Source organism: Lactuca saligna, chromosome 8 (genome assembly GCF_052625555.1).
Source record: "Lactuca saligna cultivar CGN05327 chromosome 8, ASM5262555v1, whole genome shotgun sequence".
Taxonomy (NCBI): domain Eukaryota; kingdom Viridiplantae; phylum Streptophyta; class Magnoliopsida; order Asterales; family Asteraceae; genus Lactuca; species Lactuca saligna.
This window is the reverse complement of record NC_136424.1, coordinates 120,516,658-120,535,349: the sequence shown is the minus strand read 5'-3', so window position 1 is coordinate 120,535,349 and position 18,692 is coordinate 120,516,658. Positions and strand designations below refer to the sequence as shown.

Here is an 18,692-nt window from a genome sequence, read left to right as displayed (position 1 = left end):
ATGTTAAAAGTTAAAAAACATAACTTTATAAGTAGAAATAAAGATATTTTTAGCATTAAAATATAATTTGTATATGATTACATTTTATGTTTGATATTTATTTAATCTTATTAACCAACTTATAACCATTATTAGGAAGAAAAGAAATTGAAAAGCCATGGGAGTTTCAAATGAATGTAGTGAAAGAAAAAATGCATGGAAGTTTCAAATGAATGTGGTGAAAGGAAAAATGCTAGCTTTATAAGATAGATAGATTTATTTAAATACATAAACAATGGACCTGATAGAGTTAGAGTTGTCGTTGTACAAAGCAATAATGACTATGATAATAATGATGCACTCAATGAAATAAATGAGTATTATGACTGTAGATAGTTATCTGCATGTGAAGCATCTTGGCACATTTTTAAATATGATGTTCATTACATGTATCCTTCTGTGGTTAGACTACCTTTCCATCTTCCTGGTCAACAACAAATTGTATATGAGAAAGACGTTGATATTGATAATGTTTTGGACAAACCTTTTGTTGCTGCTACAATGTTCACAACCTGGATGGAGTGTAATGCAATTTATCGTCATGCACGAAAACTTACGTATGTTAAATTTCATACAAAGTTTGTTTGGAAACGTGGTGATAGGATTTGGAAGCCAATGGGAAGTAGGAAAGTGCATTCGTAGAATTCATTCGATTTCACCTACTTTTTGAGAATCTTATTTCTTAAGCATTATGTTAAATAAAGTGAAAGGCCCGAAATCATTTGAATAAATCCGCACAACAAAATGGTGAAACATATTCTTCTTTTAGAGATGCTTGTTATGTTCTTGGGCGCTTGGATGATGACAAAGAATACATCGATGCAATTAAAGAAGCAAGTCATTATGGATCTAGTTTTTATCTACGATTCTTATTTGCTACATTGTTAATGTGCAACGGTTTGTCTAAACCGGAGGTTGTTTGTGAAAATAAATGGGAATATTTGGTGGATGGAATTCTTTACAACCAACGGTAGAGATTTAAGTCTCCAGGTATTGTCATTTATTATTATTTATTTAAAAACTAAATTATTTATTTTTAAACATGCATGAAATAATACTATAATTATAAATGAATGTTGTTAATAATATTTCTAACAAATTTCATATTTGTCCTCCAAACTTATTACTCAATGAAGATTAGCTTAAGAACTTAATTTTGTTTGAGATAGAATAAATTTTACTTCGAAACAACTCCAGTTTCAAAAAATATACAAAGATGCCTTTCCCGGATGTTGATTTTGTTTCTTTTTCAAATAATCGACTTATCATCGAGAACTAGATTATGACATTTCCGTTATAAAGACCGAGTTTTGTCGTATGTTTCTTGCATTGTGTAACATCCTGATGGTGATGTACTCCTAATTTCAACCCTATAATTTAATTATATTGCATTCCTATCCCTAAATAGAAGAGTGTGTCCATTGGAAGCCCTAGTGGCCAAATTGTAAATTGAAAAGGCTGGGAGTACGCCATGCGTACGTGTGTACGATTAACCTACTAGGGCGTGCCCTAGTAACCTAGGCTTTAGCGTATGCAAGGCGTACTCGCCAGGATTGGAAACCCTAAATTTTAGGGTTGAGCTCATATATAACCATCCTTATAACCTCATTTTCATTCACCTCTTCAACCTCCACTCCCTTTGAGATGTTTTCGCAAACCTTAATCCTTTGAGTGTGTGTTTTGAGCTTAAGTGCATGTTCTTGGTGTGTTGAAGGAAGAAAGAAGATATATTAAGGAGCCTTGTTGTGGAAGTAAGCTTGTGGATCTGGGATATGTGCCTTCTTGGGAAGCTCTAGAAGGCATAAAGCTTCGATCTTGAATTTTATTTTGTTAATACCTTTCCATTAGAAGTTTCATGAGTTTTTAGTCCATTTTATTAGACTTAATGAGTATGAGTTACTCTAAGACCAAATGAGTTGTCCTTTCAGAAGATTTGATAATTTAGGATGAAGCACCTATGATCCATAAGCATGGATTCGAGACTTTAGATCGAAGTTTGAAAGATATATTAAGGTCTGAAAATTCTATCAACACAAATATTCTGTTTGGAGGGAAATTTATTGTTTTTGGAGGAGATTTCAGGCAAATTCTACATGTTATTCATGGTGGGAGTCGATATAACATTGTTAATGCTTCTTTGAGTTCTTAATATTTATGGAAACAATGCAAAATCCGTAAATTAACAAAAAACATGAGCCTAACTATTGGAAGGGATCATTCTGCTATAGAAAAAATTAGAGATTTTGCAAAATGGCTATTGGATATAAGAGAATGCAAACTTGGTGGTATGAACAACGACGAAACGATTATTGATATTCTGGATGATATTCTCATTAATGATCCACATGATCATATAGGTTCATTAATCGAGTTTGTATACCTTTGATTTTGGAAAAGTACAACACTACAAACTATTTTCAAGAAAAAGTAATACTTGCTCCAAAGAATGAAGTGGTGTAGGAAATAAACGACCGTTTGTTATCGAAGTTTCCACGAGATGAGATTGAATATTTAAGTTCAAATAGTATATATCAATTTCAATTTGTCCATTATCAGTTTGAGGCAAATTTATATAAACTGATGTTTTAAATGGTCTGAAAGTATCAGGTTTACCAAACCATAAGTTAGTTTTAAAAACCGGTGTTCCAGTTGTGTTGCTGAGAAATATTGATCAGAAAAATAGTCTATGTAATAGGACAAGACTCCACGTGATATCATTGGGCAAACGTGTTATCGAGGCACATATTATATCTGAACCTAATATTGGAAATCACTATTTTATTCCAAGAATGTCTTTAACTCCATTAGAAAAGAAAATTCCCTTCAAATTCCAATGAAAACAATTTTCATTGGCTGTATGTTTTGCAATGACCATTAATAAGTTCATTATCCAATGTTGGTTTGTTTATTAAAGATCTCGTTTTTTCACATGACATATTGTATGTTGTATTATATAGAGTTCAAAGCAGAGAGAGATTAAAATTGTTAATTTTAGATAAGAATGATAGTCTCACAAATAAAACTTTTAATATTATTTATAATAAAGTTTTCGGGAATCTATAAATAGTTATTTTGTAGCATCTTTTATTTTATTTAGTATTTGTAAATCACATTTCATCCATCATTTTAATTAATTGATTTGTAATATTTTTATTGTTTTTGATTTATTTATGTTAATTACAAAATCATTATTCTTAATTTTTCCTAAACTTTGATATCTTATTTTATTAAACAATAAAAATTGTAAATCTATTTAAATTTATCAACCGTACGGGTTTAAACCTAATAGTAACCAATAAGATAAAGTAGTTGGACTAGATAAAACGGGCCAGACAGCCCAAACAATCCTATCGGGGCCCCGATTCGGGTCCTTTAATTGCAACGAAACCGTAGGATCCTTCTATAAGTAGAAACGCATAACTAATCAGATTTCATAGCCAATCTCCATTCTCTATTTCTAACGGCTAGGGTTTATCGATTAGGGTTCTTTATCGAAGGTTAGACCTTTCTGTTAACGTACCTACTCTTTTCTAGTCTTCCATAACACCATTTTTATGTCAAAAACTTCTTATCCGTTTTCTCCATTTGTAATTTTCGAGCTGGTTTTGTTCTTATCCAATTTGATCGAATCGCTCTTACGAGGTTTTCAGTTTTTTCATTAAAAGGGCTATGACGACTCCATGTGATAAGGTCTCGTTCGTCGTAATGGTGATTTATAATCACCTTGCCGACCAAACTGTTATATCACCACCCATAAACTGAGCCAATTGATTTCTTTCTTCCATGAAAGTCTTGCACAAATGTCTTTAATTGATTATATTTACTTCTTAATTCAATGTTCTCATTGATTTGAGTTTTTCTGGAAATGGCCGATGATTAAATTCTAAATTAAAGACAAGCATATGTCTGAACTTAACCATGTTGTTAAATCTAATCTTCTCTATGAGGCCATGGAATTTTGTATCTTTTTGTTTTTTTCACCAGCCAATGATGATTGTATTGATGTTTGCGTAAGAATGAATCATGATTACACAAAATACTGCCTTCCTTCTGAGGCGTTTTGAATTTTCCTTATCTGTTAGTGGAAATTGAGAGGTTCAAGTGATGATTTTGCATAGTTCAAATGATACTATATGATTAAACATCTTTTTAGTCTTTCGCTCCTATCTGATGAACCCTAAAATTCCGTTTTATTTATTTATTTATTAATTTTAAATCGATTGAGAAGGGATAATGACGACTACATGTGATAAGGTCTCGTTCGTCGTAATGGTGATGAATAATCACCTTGCCGACCACTCTGTTATATCACCACCCATAAACTGAATCCCAATTTACTGATTTTATGCTTTTTATCTGTTTGTTCAATTTCAATTTTTCTTGGCAAGTGATTAAGAAAATCTTACACAATGACAAGCATATGTCTGAATTTATTCATGTTGTAATTCTTATCAATGATGCCTTATTTCTTGATTCTTTCAGCATAAGGTTTTGTTTACATATCTTCATTTTGTTATTGTTTGGTATTTGTTGCATCTCAAGAGGGGGTCTGTGTGAAGAAAGCAATTGGTATTCAAGACGCCTATGTTCGAAAGTGTTCGTGTTAAGCACATATCATCAGAGCAGATATTCAAGATATTTACTTTATATGTTTTGTGTAAATGTGAGGTTTTGTGAAAGCTGCTGATATGGATTCTCTATGTATCTCTTAAGTAAACAAATTTAATATTTTGATTCAACTTTAGAAGAGACAATAGATCAAAGAACATGTACATAACTTCTTGTGTTGAGATGGGAATACAATGTGTATGAATCTAGGCATTCTTTATACAGAAATTACACAATTCTTGATTACAAAGTCTTCATAATCACTTCAAGAGGCTTTCTACTTCATATCCATAGTTTACTAACCTCAAAACACCAATTTGTAACTGTTCATATGCCCTGAAAATGCAAATTGTACTTTAACTTTAACCTCTTTCTGAAACATTGTCATGGCTTTCACCCCAAATCGACAACTATGTGCAATCAAAATCGGCTTTCTTGTCTCACTACTCAAGCTTTCTGGTGAAAACTTTGACCTTTTGACCACAATTCTGCTTCTTGATTTCACACCCGAATCAAGTATTCCATCGTCATTTTCATTATAATCATCATTATCTTCTTCTTCAACATGATCCATGATCCTTTGAGCTTCGTTGTTAACACCAATAGCACGCCATGAATCTGCAACAAGCTCAATAGTGTTGTTCTGTGGAGCAATCCCTTTTTCCTCCATGATCTGCAACAACTCTTCGGCTTTCCATGGTTGTCTTGCTTCTCCATACCCCCAAATCAAAGTTTCAAAGGTTTTCAAATTAGGTGAAATACCCATTTTGCCCATTTCATTGAAAACCCTCATAGCATAATCCATCTTTCCTAAACTACACCATCCACTAATGATAGTAGTGAAGATGACAACATTTGGGCTTACGTTTGATTCTTTCATAACTTGCAAAAGTGATTCGGCTTTCTTGGGTTCTCCAGCTCGGACATAGCCTTTTGCTAAGATACTGAATGCATGAATGTCTGGTTCTATTCCAGCTTTCATCATTTCGTCAAAGATATCTTGACATTTTTCCATTAATCCTACTGAACTCCATGCATTCATAATTGTGCTGAATGTAATCACATCTGGTTTCACCCCGAATTCATCCATTAACTTTAGTGCCTAAGAGATTTCATGTAAAACATAATCAGTTTCATGAGCTTGATCAAGAAGACATTTTTAGATTTGTTAAATTCAAGATTCATGTGAACATAATCAGTTTTTGATGATCTTTAACATATTTTTAGATTTCTTAAATTCAAGATTCTTGATTTGAAAATTCAAGAACCCTTTTTTAGATTTATTAAATTCAAGATTCTAGAAAGCTCAAATTAAAAGGGAAAATTACATAATAGATTGCAAACTCAAGAACCCATTTTTAGATTGCTTAAATTCAAGATTCTTGAAAGCTCAAAAGTAAAACGGAAAATTACATAATAGGTTTCTTAAATTCAAGATTGTTGACATGAAAATTCAAGAACCCATTTTTAGATTTTCTTAAATTCAAGATTCTTGAAACCTGAAAATTAAAAGGGCAGATCACATAATAGATTTCTTAAATTCAAGATTCTTGATTTGAAAAATAAAGTATAAGTGATTATATAGTTCTTCGTATATTGTTTAGTTGGCACTTGTAAACATGTATACATACATACATACACATATACATACATGCATACCTCATCAACTCCATCAGAATCTGAAGTATCAAGAAACCCTTTGATGAGCGAATTGAAGACAACATCATTTGGAGGCACTCCAAGATTCTTCATCCTATAAACAAATCTCATAGCATCCATCATATTACCTTCTCTACAATACCCATTAACTATAATCCCACACGTTCGTTTATTTGGCGCCACTTTATGATACTGCATCTGAAAAATCATCTCTTCAGCTCTATACGTATCTCCATTCATCGCATAAGCTTTTGCAATCGTATTATACGTCACAACATCAGGCTTTATACCAAAAACAACCATCTTATCCACAACATTCCAAGCTTCTATAATATTCCCCTTACTACACCAAGCTTGAGCGATAATATTAAACGTTCTATCATTCGGCTTCACTTTCTCTTCAACTGTCATTATTTCCAATAACTTTAAACATTCTTCGGGTTTCCCAATGATTCCAAGTCCTTTAACTAAAGTGTTTAAAGTACTTGTTGTTGGCTTACATCCACTATCCTTCATTTTCTTGTACATTTTCATGGCTTCTTTCATGTTTCCGGATTCAGAAAAGGCGTTGATGATGGCATTGAAGAAGATGGAATCGGGTTTTAAGCCATTGGATTCGACTTTTGAAAGGAGAGATGGAATGGAATTGAAACGTTTTTGGAGTGTTAAAGCTGCTAGGAGAGTTGTGTATGTGACTAAAGTTGGAATGTGTCCATCTTCGATTAAATCTTTCATGATTGATTGGACTTCTTGTGGCTTTTTTCTTTCGATCAAGATCTTCATTAGTTTTGTTCTTGATCGAACTATTTGGCAACTGTTGTTTTTTTCTTCCATGCAGATGTTGCAACGTGATTGAGTTCTTGAACTTACAACTGCTGAAACTGTTCCCGAATGGATCTTTTCATCAAGATGTGTTTCCTACAATGTATACATATCATCAAACTTAACAAGACACAACTTTTTGATAGTTTTTTTTTTTAGGTTTACAATATGATGGAGTTCATTCGTTTTCTCTTACTAGACGTTTCTTGATCTTGGTTTGATAACATGTTAGATAAAGGAGAAAGATAAGAAGATGGATTTTAAGTTTTGATGTACCATGGTAGTTGATGCTTGAATCTTTGACTTGCTTGTGATTGGTCCATTTCGGTGCTTCTTGATGATGACAGAATGTAACCTTTCTTTACCATTTTCTCCCATTTCACATGAAAATGATTCTCTATTTTTATGAAACAAACTTTCACCTCAAGTTCATGATCTTATTCTTCTTGGGAGATCCTAAAGAGAATCAGTAAGAAAGTAAGTGAAACATGACATGAAAATGCAAGATTCTATGAATGTAATGTTCAAGAAGACCCCATTCAGGATATGACATGCTCTAAGTTACTTGTTTGTGTAAAAGACTAGAATGCCCTCATTGTCAACTTCATCTAATAGCCCTAGAAAGATTTTTACAAACATAAAGACTCTTTGCTTGTTCAGAATGACCCAATTCCTCAACTCTAGGTTCAGTTATTCTTCATGTCCAAGAATGATGGAAATTGAACTATAATCATCGTACCCTACTTCAAGATTTCGTTTTTAAACATGAAATGAAACAAATAAACCCAAAATTCTTATTGGAAAATGAAAAAAACCTTCAAAGAACAGAGCTTTAATCATCAAAGAACAAAATATCAAGAAAAATGTGCTAATTGACACTTAATTTGCTAAAATAGGTCCACTCTTCTTCATTTCCAAGAATCATGGAAACTGAACTCTAATCATCCAATCCTAATCCAAGATTTCATTTTTAATTTTGAAATGAAGCAAATAAACCTAAAATGCGTATCGGAATTGAATAAAACCCTTAAAGAACAAAGCTTTTTACATCAAAGAATCAAATATCGAGCAAAATGTGCAGATTGAAACTTGATTGTAGAGAGAGAATACCTGTTTGAGTGAAGCAGGATGCAAGGGAGACTGGGTATGCATGATGGAAGATGAATATATGTTTTTTGCATGTAAGAAATCGTTGTCTACTCTCATTTAGGTGAAATCTTATCCACAAATATTATCAAGAAAATTTAAAATTAGTTTTGAATTTTTTTGAGGTTGCTAATGAAATGAACAAATAAATACCCTGTTTCTTTTTCATATTTTCTGGAGCTTATTTGGCCACGTCTTGCTTTTTACCCTTCAGAAAAGTGTTCAAGATTGAAATCCCACGCCTTTAATTTACAAAAACAGTCCTTACATTACTTAAAAAGTGAAACTTTTTGTTCGGGGCCGAAAATGTAAATAAACCAATAGTTTAGGACCATTCATGTAATTCACTCTTATCGCTTCTTGAAAAAAACTCAAACTTTACCCCTGTGGATAGAGTAGTTGCTAACGGAGATTTATCTCTCTTAAACCTCCGTAGAAAGGCAGTTAGTTGGTGGCGGTGGTTTGCGGCGGCGGTAGTTGTGGTAGGTGTGGGTTCGTACTTCTGATTATCTTTTCATTTGCATTGATTTGCGAGAAGAATTGAGATATGGCGGCGATTTACACCTCCGTGCGTTCCTTCACACCTTGTTTGACTTCGGTATCTCCGCCATCTTCATCGCTTGTTACAGGAACTTCAAGACTATCTTCATCATCATCCATAGCTCCTTCATCAATTTCGAGGTTTCCAAGATGTGCTTCCGCTCATCGGACGGCGTCGGCGGCGATGGTTGTTTGTATGGCCCCAGACGAAGAGAAATTGACTCGTCGGAACCCTCTTGATTTCCCTGTGGTATGTTTCTTTTCCCTCTTTCTATCTGTCTATGTGTAGAAATTTAGGGTTCTAATTATTTGTCGACATCTTCTTCGTAGTTCTTCATCAATTGATTTATGAAAGTAAAAGGCATAACCGTAGATTGGGATTGTTTAATTGATAGTATCCAATACAAGCTTGTATGATGTTAGAAGCTGAATTTACTCATTTCTAAGAAGATAGTTTTTGCATAATACTAGTTTTCTTGAAGCAACATGTGGAGGATGAACACTAATTTTACCATAAATCCCCATTTTCAGCTTTATCTCAAAAACCCTAATCTTATCCGACACCCAACAATTCTGTTCTTGAACAAAAACACAGTTATTCTTGCATCTCCTTGAATAATAGCATAAAAAGCAACCACATTTATCATCCTAGGTCCCTAAACCCTAAATGTAACCACAATAAAGATTTGTTCAAGTTGCTCTTGGAATTGTTTCTTGAACTTTGCATATTCAAATGAGATGCATAAAACATTGTGTGATTTGGATTTGAATAGTATGAATGAAACATGTAGTGAATTGTGGCAGGAATGGGAAAGGCCAAAACCAGGAAGAAGACCTGATATATTTCCACAGTTTAGTCCAATGAAAACTCCATTGCCACCACCATCACCATATGACCCTCCTGCAGAAGATGAGGAAGAAGATGAGGAAGAGAACAAGGAAGAAGAGGAAGAGGATCCTGATAAAGAACAATCAGACAAGTAAACTAAACATGGTCTTAGATTCGTTCATCCATTTTTGTGCTCTTTAAATTGTGAGATAGATAGGTTGAAATTTGAAAAGAAGTTAATGGTCGTTAGGAGACGTTGTATGGCTAAACGATGATTCTTGGTTTTTGTTATGGAAAAATTCTTAAAAATGCAACCCGAAAGATACTGGTTGAGGTGGAGAATTCTAAAATTTCCAGGGTTTAAAACCTAGCTAATTCAAAAATATTGTTTATTTTAGGAATTCCAAGGTTTTAAAACATTAAAAAAAATAGAGTAAATTACACGATTCGATTCGTCCCTCGTTTGAGCGTTAAAATATACGATGAGTCTCTTTTTTCAAAAATTAACTCGGGTTGTCCTTGATATATGTTTGAAACTTGCATGTTTCGTTCCTATTTGACCTGAAATGATTGTACTGGCTTTCTCCATTTGTTTTTTGATTTCTTTTTAGTTTGTTTATTATTTTTAATATATAAAAAAAAATGTGAACCATCACACCCCATCAATCCACCTTCAACCCCTCCCTATTTTCTTCCTATGTTAACTATGTTCTTGAGTATCATCCGCCATAAACAATAACCACACCCACCCAGAAACCAATTTTTGAAATGATTTCTCAAACCGAAGGCTATTAATTTTTTGCAACCTGAAATCGGTAGATTTCTATTTCAGAGAAGAAGATGTAGGATTCGTGTTTCAATTTATTTAGGATTTCGTTCGTTTGAGATTTTTGCATCTGGGATTTTAGGTTCACATTAACAGATAGAGGTGAAGGTTGTGGCGTCTCTAATGGAGGTGAAGGAGGTTGGAGGCGACGTCTACGTTCATCTCTAAGAGATGTGAAAGAAGGTAGGCGAGGGACATTGCCAAAATAACACCACCACTACTAGAGGTGATGGTGAAAATGATTTGCAGAACACCACCACTGTCATCGCCACCGGCACATCACTGTCTTTGTACCATCACCGTAAGCTACCTCCCACCCAAATCTTCCCACCTTTGCACCAATATCGATATAGATATGAACTTCGTTAACAATTGGATCGTCTCAGATCTAGAACGCCATCGTCTTTTACCCCGTTGTTAATGTCGTGATTTCTAGAGAGAGAGAGAGAGAGAGAGAGAGAGAGAGAGAGAGAGAGAGAGAGAGAGAGAGACGGTCATAATGATCCAGATTTCCGATGATGGTTACAAACTTCTTTTCTTCAATGGATTTGCAGAGAGAGGGGGGAAGGATGTTGAGGAGAAGCAAGATGGAGAGGGTGTGGTGATAGTAGAGTAAGGGTTGGTGTTAGTGAACCCTCTTTTAATTTTTATATTATAAATAATAAACAAACCAATAAAAATATAAAATCAAAGAAGAAATAAGAAAGGGCAATATAGACATTTAAGGTTTATCAGAGACTAAACGTGCAACATTTAACTTATAATGGATAGTCTGAATTGATTTTAAAAAAATATGAATTTAAACTTATAATGGATAGCCTGAGTTGATTTTTAAAAAATATGAATTTAACGTACAATTTGAAACTTGCATCAGGGACCAATTTTTTAATTTACCCAAAAAAAATATAAAAAATTAAATACTCTTCTACATTTTGTTCTTACGTATCTTTCTACTTATATATAATAATAACATAGGAACAATACACCACTAATTTACTTTTAATTACATCTTTTAAAATTGATACTTGTCTTGATATAAATAAAAATATGAAGATATTTAATTTACCACTAATTTACTTTTAATTACATCTTTTAAAATTGATACTTATCTTGATAGAAATAAAAATATGAAGATATCTCAAAAAATATTGTAAATATGAAGCATGATGACCTCAGACAAAGTTCACTTAGACAGTTGTATAAAGGGCTATGGTTTAACCATTTTTACCACGATTTCCGCCGATTAAATATTGACAAGTTTAAATGTATAGTCATAGAATTTGGAATTTAAGTTTATCAAACTAATTTGACAACTTACATATTTTGGGAAAATCTATCCAGGTAGGTACATGGGTGTCACAAACTAAACATATTGTTGACTTGTTTAATTATTTTGTTTATACGATTTTTTTGCTTAATTTCGTTATTTTATTTGTTAAATTAGTAAATAAACAATATATTATATTTAACTTATAGTCCTAAACCCAAATCTAAAATTAATAATATTTAATTTTATATAATCAACAAATAAAACTTCATCGACCCAACCCAATGATGAATCACATATGAAAATAATTTTACGAAGTGAGAAGTTATAACTATGACAAAAGAAAAAGCCCAAGAAGAAAATTTCCAAATGGTAAATACTAGTTGGCTTGATTGGCTCATGGATAGGGGTGCAAACGAGCCAAGCTACTCGGGATCGAATCGTTAAAAACTCGACTCGAAATCGGTTTTAAACGAGCCCAAGCCGAGCTCGAGCTTAAAATTAAGCTCGTTTATTAAACGAGCTCGAGCTCGAGCCTATGTCATTAAGCTTGATTAGGCTCGCGAGCCTAAACGAGCCTTTACATAATATAATTCATTATTATTTATATATATTAAAATAAAAATATATTAGAGGAATTACGGATTTAGGGTATTAGTAAACGAGCTTCTTAACGAGCTCGAGCCGAGCTTAAGCTTATTTAGGCACGTCAGATAAAAAACGAGTCGAGCCCGAGCCCGAACCGAGCTTCGATAATTCGATACGAGCTCGATCCGAGCTCAGTACAAGAAAGCTCGAATCGAGCCGAGCTCGAGCTCGAGCCTCATATAACTTAAACGAGCCCGAGCCGAGCCTGGCCAGGCTCGGGCTCGCTCGGCTCGTTTGCACCCCTACTCATGGATAATGGTCTAGGGCCTAGTTCATTTTATTTTTATTTTTGGGGAATGGGGATGAACTTGAAGTTTGAACTATTAAATTGTAAATTTGTAATTGCTAAAATAGTGGATGAAGTTTTGACTATTAATTGTAATTGTTAAAATTCAGTTTCTTATTTCGGGGTGGCATATACCCTTTAAAAATAGTCAGAATACATAAATTTGTGAAATACAAATTCATTAAACTGAAGTTAAACAAATGAGTTAAGATAATAAATTAACTTTTTAGTTTTTAGATGACTGAATAATATCCCTTCATATTTTGAGCAATTTTGTCTTCCTCTGAAAAAATATATTATATTTTGACTTTTCGAAGAGACATTGGAGTTGGTTTTTCGTATTATTTAGTGGTTAGAGGCTTAGAGCTTTGGAATAGATCATTCACTCGAGTTGCTTGTCTTTATGTTTAGAATTTAGGGATTTGGTTTGGAACTTCCACTAGAGTTGTGTGGAACTACTGCATAAATGAGTTTTTGGTTTTATTTCATTAGTCAATATAATTTGATTTGATATTGGTGTCGTATGACATTAAATAAATCGGTTAGTTGTATTTCGGAACGAGACCAAATGATATCTTCCGTGGTAAAATCAATATACGTGGAGAGAGAATAATAGGAGAATCATGGAGGCAAAGTTTAAATTATAGAGTAAATTACGCGAATGATCCCTACGGTTTGGAGTAATTTTCGCGTTTGGTTCATAACTTATTTTTAAATTCGGAAGGTCCCTACTGTTTGTTTTTTACACGTTTGGTCCCTTATGTTTGTTTTTGTTACGCGTTTGGTCCCTATCTTCCTAAAAAGACTATTATTTAAATAAAGAAAATAATAAGATATGTAAGGTAGCTAGGGGTGTGTTTATTTAAATAAGTTAAAAAATTAAGAGTAAAATAGTTTTTTTAGGTAAAACAGAGACCAAATGCATAAAAAAAACAAACAACATGGACTTTCTAAGTTAAAAAAATAAGTTAGTGATCAAATATGCAAATTACCCTAAACCATAAGGACCATTCGTGTAATTTACTCAAAATTATATAGAGTTTAACACGTTTAACATCTCTTTTTATGTATTTACAAACAATATTTGGGTAAAAAAAACATATATTTTGTTAATTAGAATTGGATCATAATGGATGAATATCGGTCAAATTGACTCGCCAATCATGGATCGCCAATCATGGACTTGAAATGTGTGGCGCCGAACTCGGTTTCATGGCCTTGACCTTCGCCTCTTGCTTCAACACTTTAGACCTCAGATCTATTTTTTTTTCTTCTTCAAACACATTTTGTTTGACTTTCTACCTTTAAACACCATACATTTGTGGTTCCAACTTCAAACTTTAAGTGTTTGTCTAACACATCTAATTTCAAACTTCAAACCATTTAATGAATACAATCTTAGATAATCTTCAACCAAAAATATTGGCATGCATAAGTCCAAATCATAAAAGGAATCTCGTCACGATTTGTCATACAATGTTGGATCATGGTAGTAGGCGTGCGAATAAATTGAGCATCGCGCTGGTTATAAATAAATGAAGTTTTCTCTCATTTCCTTACACATTTTTTCCCTCCAACAATACTTTATTATTTCCTTATTCAAGGCTTCTATTGGTAGAAGAATATTTCCAACAAGAATGTAACCAGTGAGGGTATGAGTGAAGTGCATTCAACCATGACTCCTCATAAATTAGATATGATCATAGGGAAATTTTTGGGCTTGTACCCCATGGTTGGGGCCATTATGCCTGAGTCGACTCAATGAAGGATGCACTTCCTGGGTAAGGTTGGTATGTATTCCACATTTTTGGAAACATGACTTTATCTTCATACTTAAGATCTTCTATGTGATTTGTTACTCATTATGGTATTCACTTAATCCTAGTGAAACTTAATGTAATGTTTCGAATAAATACTTTCAAGCTCTTATGCAAAGCCAAGATGACTGACCCCACTATTAACCTCTTTCAGGTATTTTATAGAATTTATATAGGTGGAGAGTGATACACATTTAATATGTGTAAGGGTGTTAATAATATTGTTTTTGACTTAATAACAATGTTGTAAAGACACATACTAGTCCTCAACTAATCATTAGATGCTCGGCCGACCAGAATGCACCTATTGATTAATCCATTGATAAACAATAAATGAAACTGTAGAAGTTGGTGAATGTTGAACGGTTTGAAAAGGTTCTAAATAGAAACAATTTTAGTAATACCAACCTATTCGCAACCTATCTATGAAGAAAACACTTCCAAGATTTATGTGAAATGTGGTTATATTAGACAAAAGTTGTGTGGTGGATGTAAATTTTCCAAAACTAGTTGTTGCCGTCAAGATGATGCCAAACAATGGTGCTAACATCAAAATCTAGTAACTTAACTATGTGTGGTTGAAGAAGGTATATTGTTGCTTATGTTTTCATTATCTGTATTTGCACTTAATTTGGTTGTACATAATATATATTCTTTCTTTATAGGTGGTTATTTCTTATGTATGTGATAGAATAACTTTGAGTTTATTGGATGTGCTCCATAAAAACTACCATTCATCATGTATTCTCTAAGAAGATATGTCACCTAATTATATGGATACTGAGCCACAATATGAGGGGGTGATGATAAATATGAAGTGTTTTAGAGAGAAGATGTTAGATCTAAAAGAAGGGGATGTGATGACAAATTCATAACCTGTAAGTTGAATAGAGTGAACATGAATACATGTAACTACGGTTATTGATTTTACATCATTTTCCTACAAGTATCTCATCATAGAGGATGAGAAGAAACTATGAGAAAGCTTATCAATGGCTCAATGGTACAAAATAAGGGCCTTCCATTAAGAATGAGTAATCATCAAGGTTCTAATGGTCTCAACAAGTTTACAATAATATGGAAACTATTTTCATCCCATATTTGGTTAGGACATGAGATTTACAAACATCATACATGCTATGTTTGGCGTACTAGCTGGAAAGCAAGTTATCAGCTGAAAAGTTAGCCGTTAAATAAAAAGCTAGCTGATAGCTAAAAAACTAACTGATAAAAAAGGCATTTGGTAAAACTAGCTGAAAAGTTAGCTGAAGTATATAAAATGACATTTAAATGAATGTGTTTCTATAATTAATTAAGGGGTATATTTGGAAAAAAAATTTAAAAATCCTCACAAGATAGTCTAATGGCGTGTTTGGCATGCAACGTTTAGGAGCTTCTGACTTCTAGCTTTTAATAAAACAATCCTAAAAAAGACAAAGTTTCGTTCAGTGACTGGAGCGTTTCGCTTTTAGCCTAAACAAAACGCTCCAAAATCAAAAACTGCATAGTGAAGTTTTCAACAAAACGGTCCAAAATAAAACGTTACCCGCTATCCACTAACTATTAACCGCTACCAGCTAATTTTGTCGAACATGCCATAAGTAGCTTTTTTAAAAAGCTATCGTATAAGCTACTTTTTGACTTGTCAAACATGACAACTTAAAAAACCTCGAAAAATAAGCTAGCTTATCAATTAGCTATGACGTGCCAAAGACAACCATATTGTAGCAATTACGGTTCCCAAATGGACTTTATAGGTTCGGTTTAGGTTGTAGGCTATTGTTGGATTAAGTATCTAAGGTCATAACTAAATTGGTCTATACTTGTAATTAAAAGCAAAGGTTTTTTTGGGTTTCCCTTATAACTAGAAATAGTTTAAAATACCATTTGGAGAAAAAGGAAATGATTTATGAGTTTATTATGATTAATAAATTAATTAGAAATTGATTAAATTTATTTAGAATTGGTCGTAGTTAATTTGAAATTAATTTTGGCTCAATTGGAATTAATTCGAGGTACAAGGGTTGATCTGTCATTGCTCAACAATTGAGCAATACATCCTTCCATTCTTGGAAGGGTTTGGCGGTTCCTTGGGGAGCTTCTAGATGCCTCATGTATTGATAAGGATAACCACTTGATTTGGATTAAATTAATATTATTTTGAATTCAAATTAGGGTTTATCCTGGTTACCTTACAAGTATAAATAGATCCCTTAGGGTATGATTTTCGGTCATCTCTTTTCTTGGAATACCCTATTCAAAAATCTCCTCATTCATCTTTCTCAAAGTTGTCTTCTGGTTTTTAGGATTTGGATGTGAACCACTAGATGCATCCATATTTTTTGTGCTAGCTTTCTGAAGGTCAATAAGGGATTCAATGATATTGTCTACTAGTGCAATATCAAAGGTATGTAATCTAAGCTAGAATTTTTTATTACATCTAGGGTTTCTTTAGTTTTCATAAGTATGTTGCTATTAGTTGTTAAAATACATAGATCCAAATAGGTTCAAGTACCGTTAAGTCTTAAGTGATTTTTCCGCATGTATATTGATTTTATAAACTATAAATCCCATCAGTTGTGACATAGGTCTAATCAAGCTCTTTAGATACATGGGGTGGATTGAGTTCTCTAGTGATAGGTTTTATAGGTTACAAAACTATATACTTGTAGAAATTATCTTAACATTTAAGGGTACATACAACATAATGATCTATGTCTTTGCAATTAATAACGACATTGTAACGTCCATATTTTCAACCTATTTTTTCATTTTTATTTATTAAAATGTTCAGTTACATTAGAGTATAATGTAGAAACATGATTTCGAATACGCATGTATACAGTTGAACCTTGCCTTTCATATGAGTACCGGAAAAACATTTATAAACAACTAGGTAAACGTTAGGCTTAGTGAGTTCCCCAAGATACCATATACAACAGTACATATACATACATACAAATGGGCCCTACCCCAACTACATAACGGGCCCCACCAAACTACCTAATGGGCCCCGTCCAACATACATAACGGGCCCCGCCTAACTACATGGCAAGCCCCACCCGACATACATAACCATACATAGAGACTATACATTACGTCCTACAGATAAAAGCACATATAAGCTATACTCTTGACTCTATCTTACTCACTTGTATGTCATAACATACGTGGATATATATTATACTACATGGTATAGTGAGATAACTCACCTGGACAGTTGCCCAGATGATTGATGAATATCCAAGTAAGTGTTTTAAATCATCATCTCCACTTGAATAACATTCTTGTAAAACATTATGAATGCAAATAATTGAATCCAAGTAAGTGTTTGAGGTGATATACTTTGTGCCTGAAAATCTTAAAGTTAATTGATAAAAATGTTGAAGGAAACCTACTAGTCTTTTCACATGTCCCAATCGAAAGAAGACGGTACACCAGGCCCCTCTAAAATTTCCATCTTGTATGCAAGATCCTCTTTGGCCAATCTATCAAAATCTCTCTCATATATCACTGCTACACTCATTGGCCAATCTATCAAGTAGGAATATCCAAGGATAAAGACCTTTTGTATTCAATTTTTCCAACGTAGCAAAATCCTTAAATTTTCTAATACGTGCCGATGATTGCCTAACATATCGAATCGCAACTTTAACACTATCAACAGAACCTCCCGTTTCTTTGATCCCATCTTGAATCACTAAATTCGTAACATGTGCCATGCATCTTACATGTGTCCATTTTCCTTTTAAAGCACATAGGTTACCTTATTTCACAAATTTACTTTTCAAGTATTGTATGGCAGTATCATTGCTACTAGCATTATCAACAGTAATTGTTAAAATATTTTGTAAACCCCAATCAACCAAACATAACTCAATGGCTTGAAATAGGACAGAAGTTAATAACTTTTTTTTACAACTTCCAATTGTCATCAATGTAGCGAGCAGTGAGACACATGTAATTGATTCGTTGCACAGACGTCCAAGTATCCGTTGTAAAGCCAATCCTTAGAGTTGATTGTTTTAGTTGAGCCTTAAGCTTTTATTTTTCATCAAGAAACAACTGATAACAATCTTCTCTTTCTACATGGAATAACAAGTGAGGGTTGCACTACTTTCATGCATCTCCTGAAGCCTTCTTTTTCTATAAACTTGAAAGGAAGTTCATCTATTATTATCATCTCAACTATGGCTTTCCTACTT

General features: G+C 33.2%; 2 protein-coding genes, 1 long non-coding RNA gene and 4 other non-coding genes across 8 annotated transcripts; 6 read left to right on the top strand and 1 right to left on the bottom strand.

Annotated features, from left to right (window-relative positions):
- Positions 1-3,470: 3,470 nt before the first annotated feature.
- On the top strand, positions 3,471-4,875 carry LOC145011157 (uncharacterized). Its single transcript, XR_013664030.1, has 2 exons — positions 3,471-3,536; positions 4,522-4,875. It is a non-coding gene; the product is annotated as an uncharacterized LOC145011157 (long non-coding RNA).
- Positions 3,704-3,805, top strand: LOC145013676 (small nucleolar RNA Z43). The gene has a single exon (XR_013665223.1). It is a non-coding gene; the product is annotated as a small nucleolar RNA Z43 (small nucleolar RNA).
- LOC145013687 (small nucleolar RNA U83) lies at positions 4,022-4,097 on the top strand. The gene has a single exon (XR_013665234.1). It is a non-coding gene; the product is annotated as a small nucleolar RNA U83 (small nucleolar RNA).
- On the top strand, positions 4,132-4,218 carry LOC145013669 (small nucleolar RNA snR60/Z15/Z230/Z193/J17). The gene has a single exon (XR_013665216.1). It is a non-coding gene; the product is annotated as a small nucleolar RNA snR60/Z15/Z230/Z193/J17 (small nucleolar RNA).
- Positions 4,268-4,369, top strand: LOC145013673 (small nucleolar RNA Z43). Its single transcript, XR_013665220.1, has one exon. It is a non-coding gene; the product is annotated as a small nucleolar RNA Z43 (small nucleolar RNA).
- LOC145011155 (uncharacterized) lies at positions 4,796-8,372 on the bottom strand. Of its 2 annotated transcripts, none has more exons than XM_078969794.1 (4): positions 8,239-8,372; positions 7,405-7,584; positions 6,307-7,224; positions 4,796-5,749 (listed from the first exon to the last, which is right to left on the bottom strand). In XM_078969794.1, the coding sequence occupies exons 2-4, from the start codon at positions 7,504-7,506 to the stop codon at positions 4,952-4,954; spliced, it is 1,818 nt and encodes a 605-aa protein (XP_078825920.1). In that variant the 5' UTR covers positions 7,507-7,584; positions 8,239-8,372; the 3' UTR covers positions 4,796-4,951. The 2 variants fall into 2 exon arrangements, with proteins under 2 accessions (XP_078825920.1, XP_078825921.1); XM_078969795.1 differs by having other exon boundaries at positions 6,307-7,203.
- Positions 8,373-8,655: 283 nt separating this feature from the next.
- On the top strand, positions 8,656-9,964 carry LOC145011156 (uncharacterized). Its single transcript, XM_078969796.1, has 2 exons — positions 8,656-9,064; positions 9,619-9,964. Exons 1-2 carry the CDS (start codon positions 8,822-8,824, stop codon positions 9,796-9,798), a joined length of 423 nt encoding a protein of 140 aa, XP_078825922.1. The 5' UTR covers positions 8,656-8,821; the 3' UTR covers positions 9,799-9,964.
- The last annotated feature ends 8,728 nt before the right edge of the window (positions 9,965-18,692 follow it).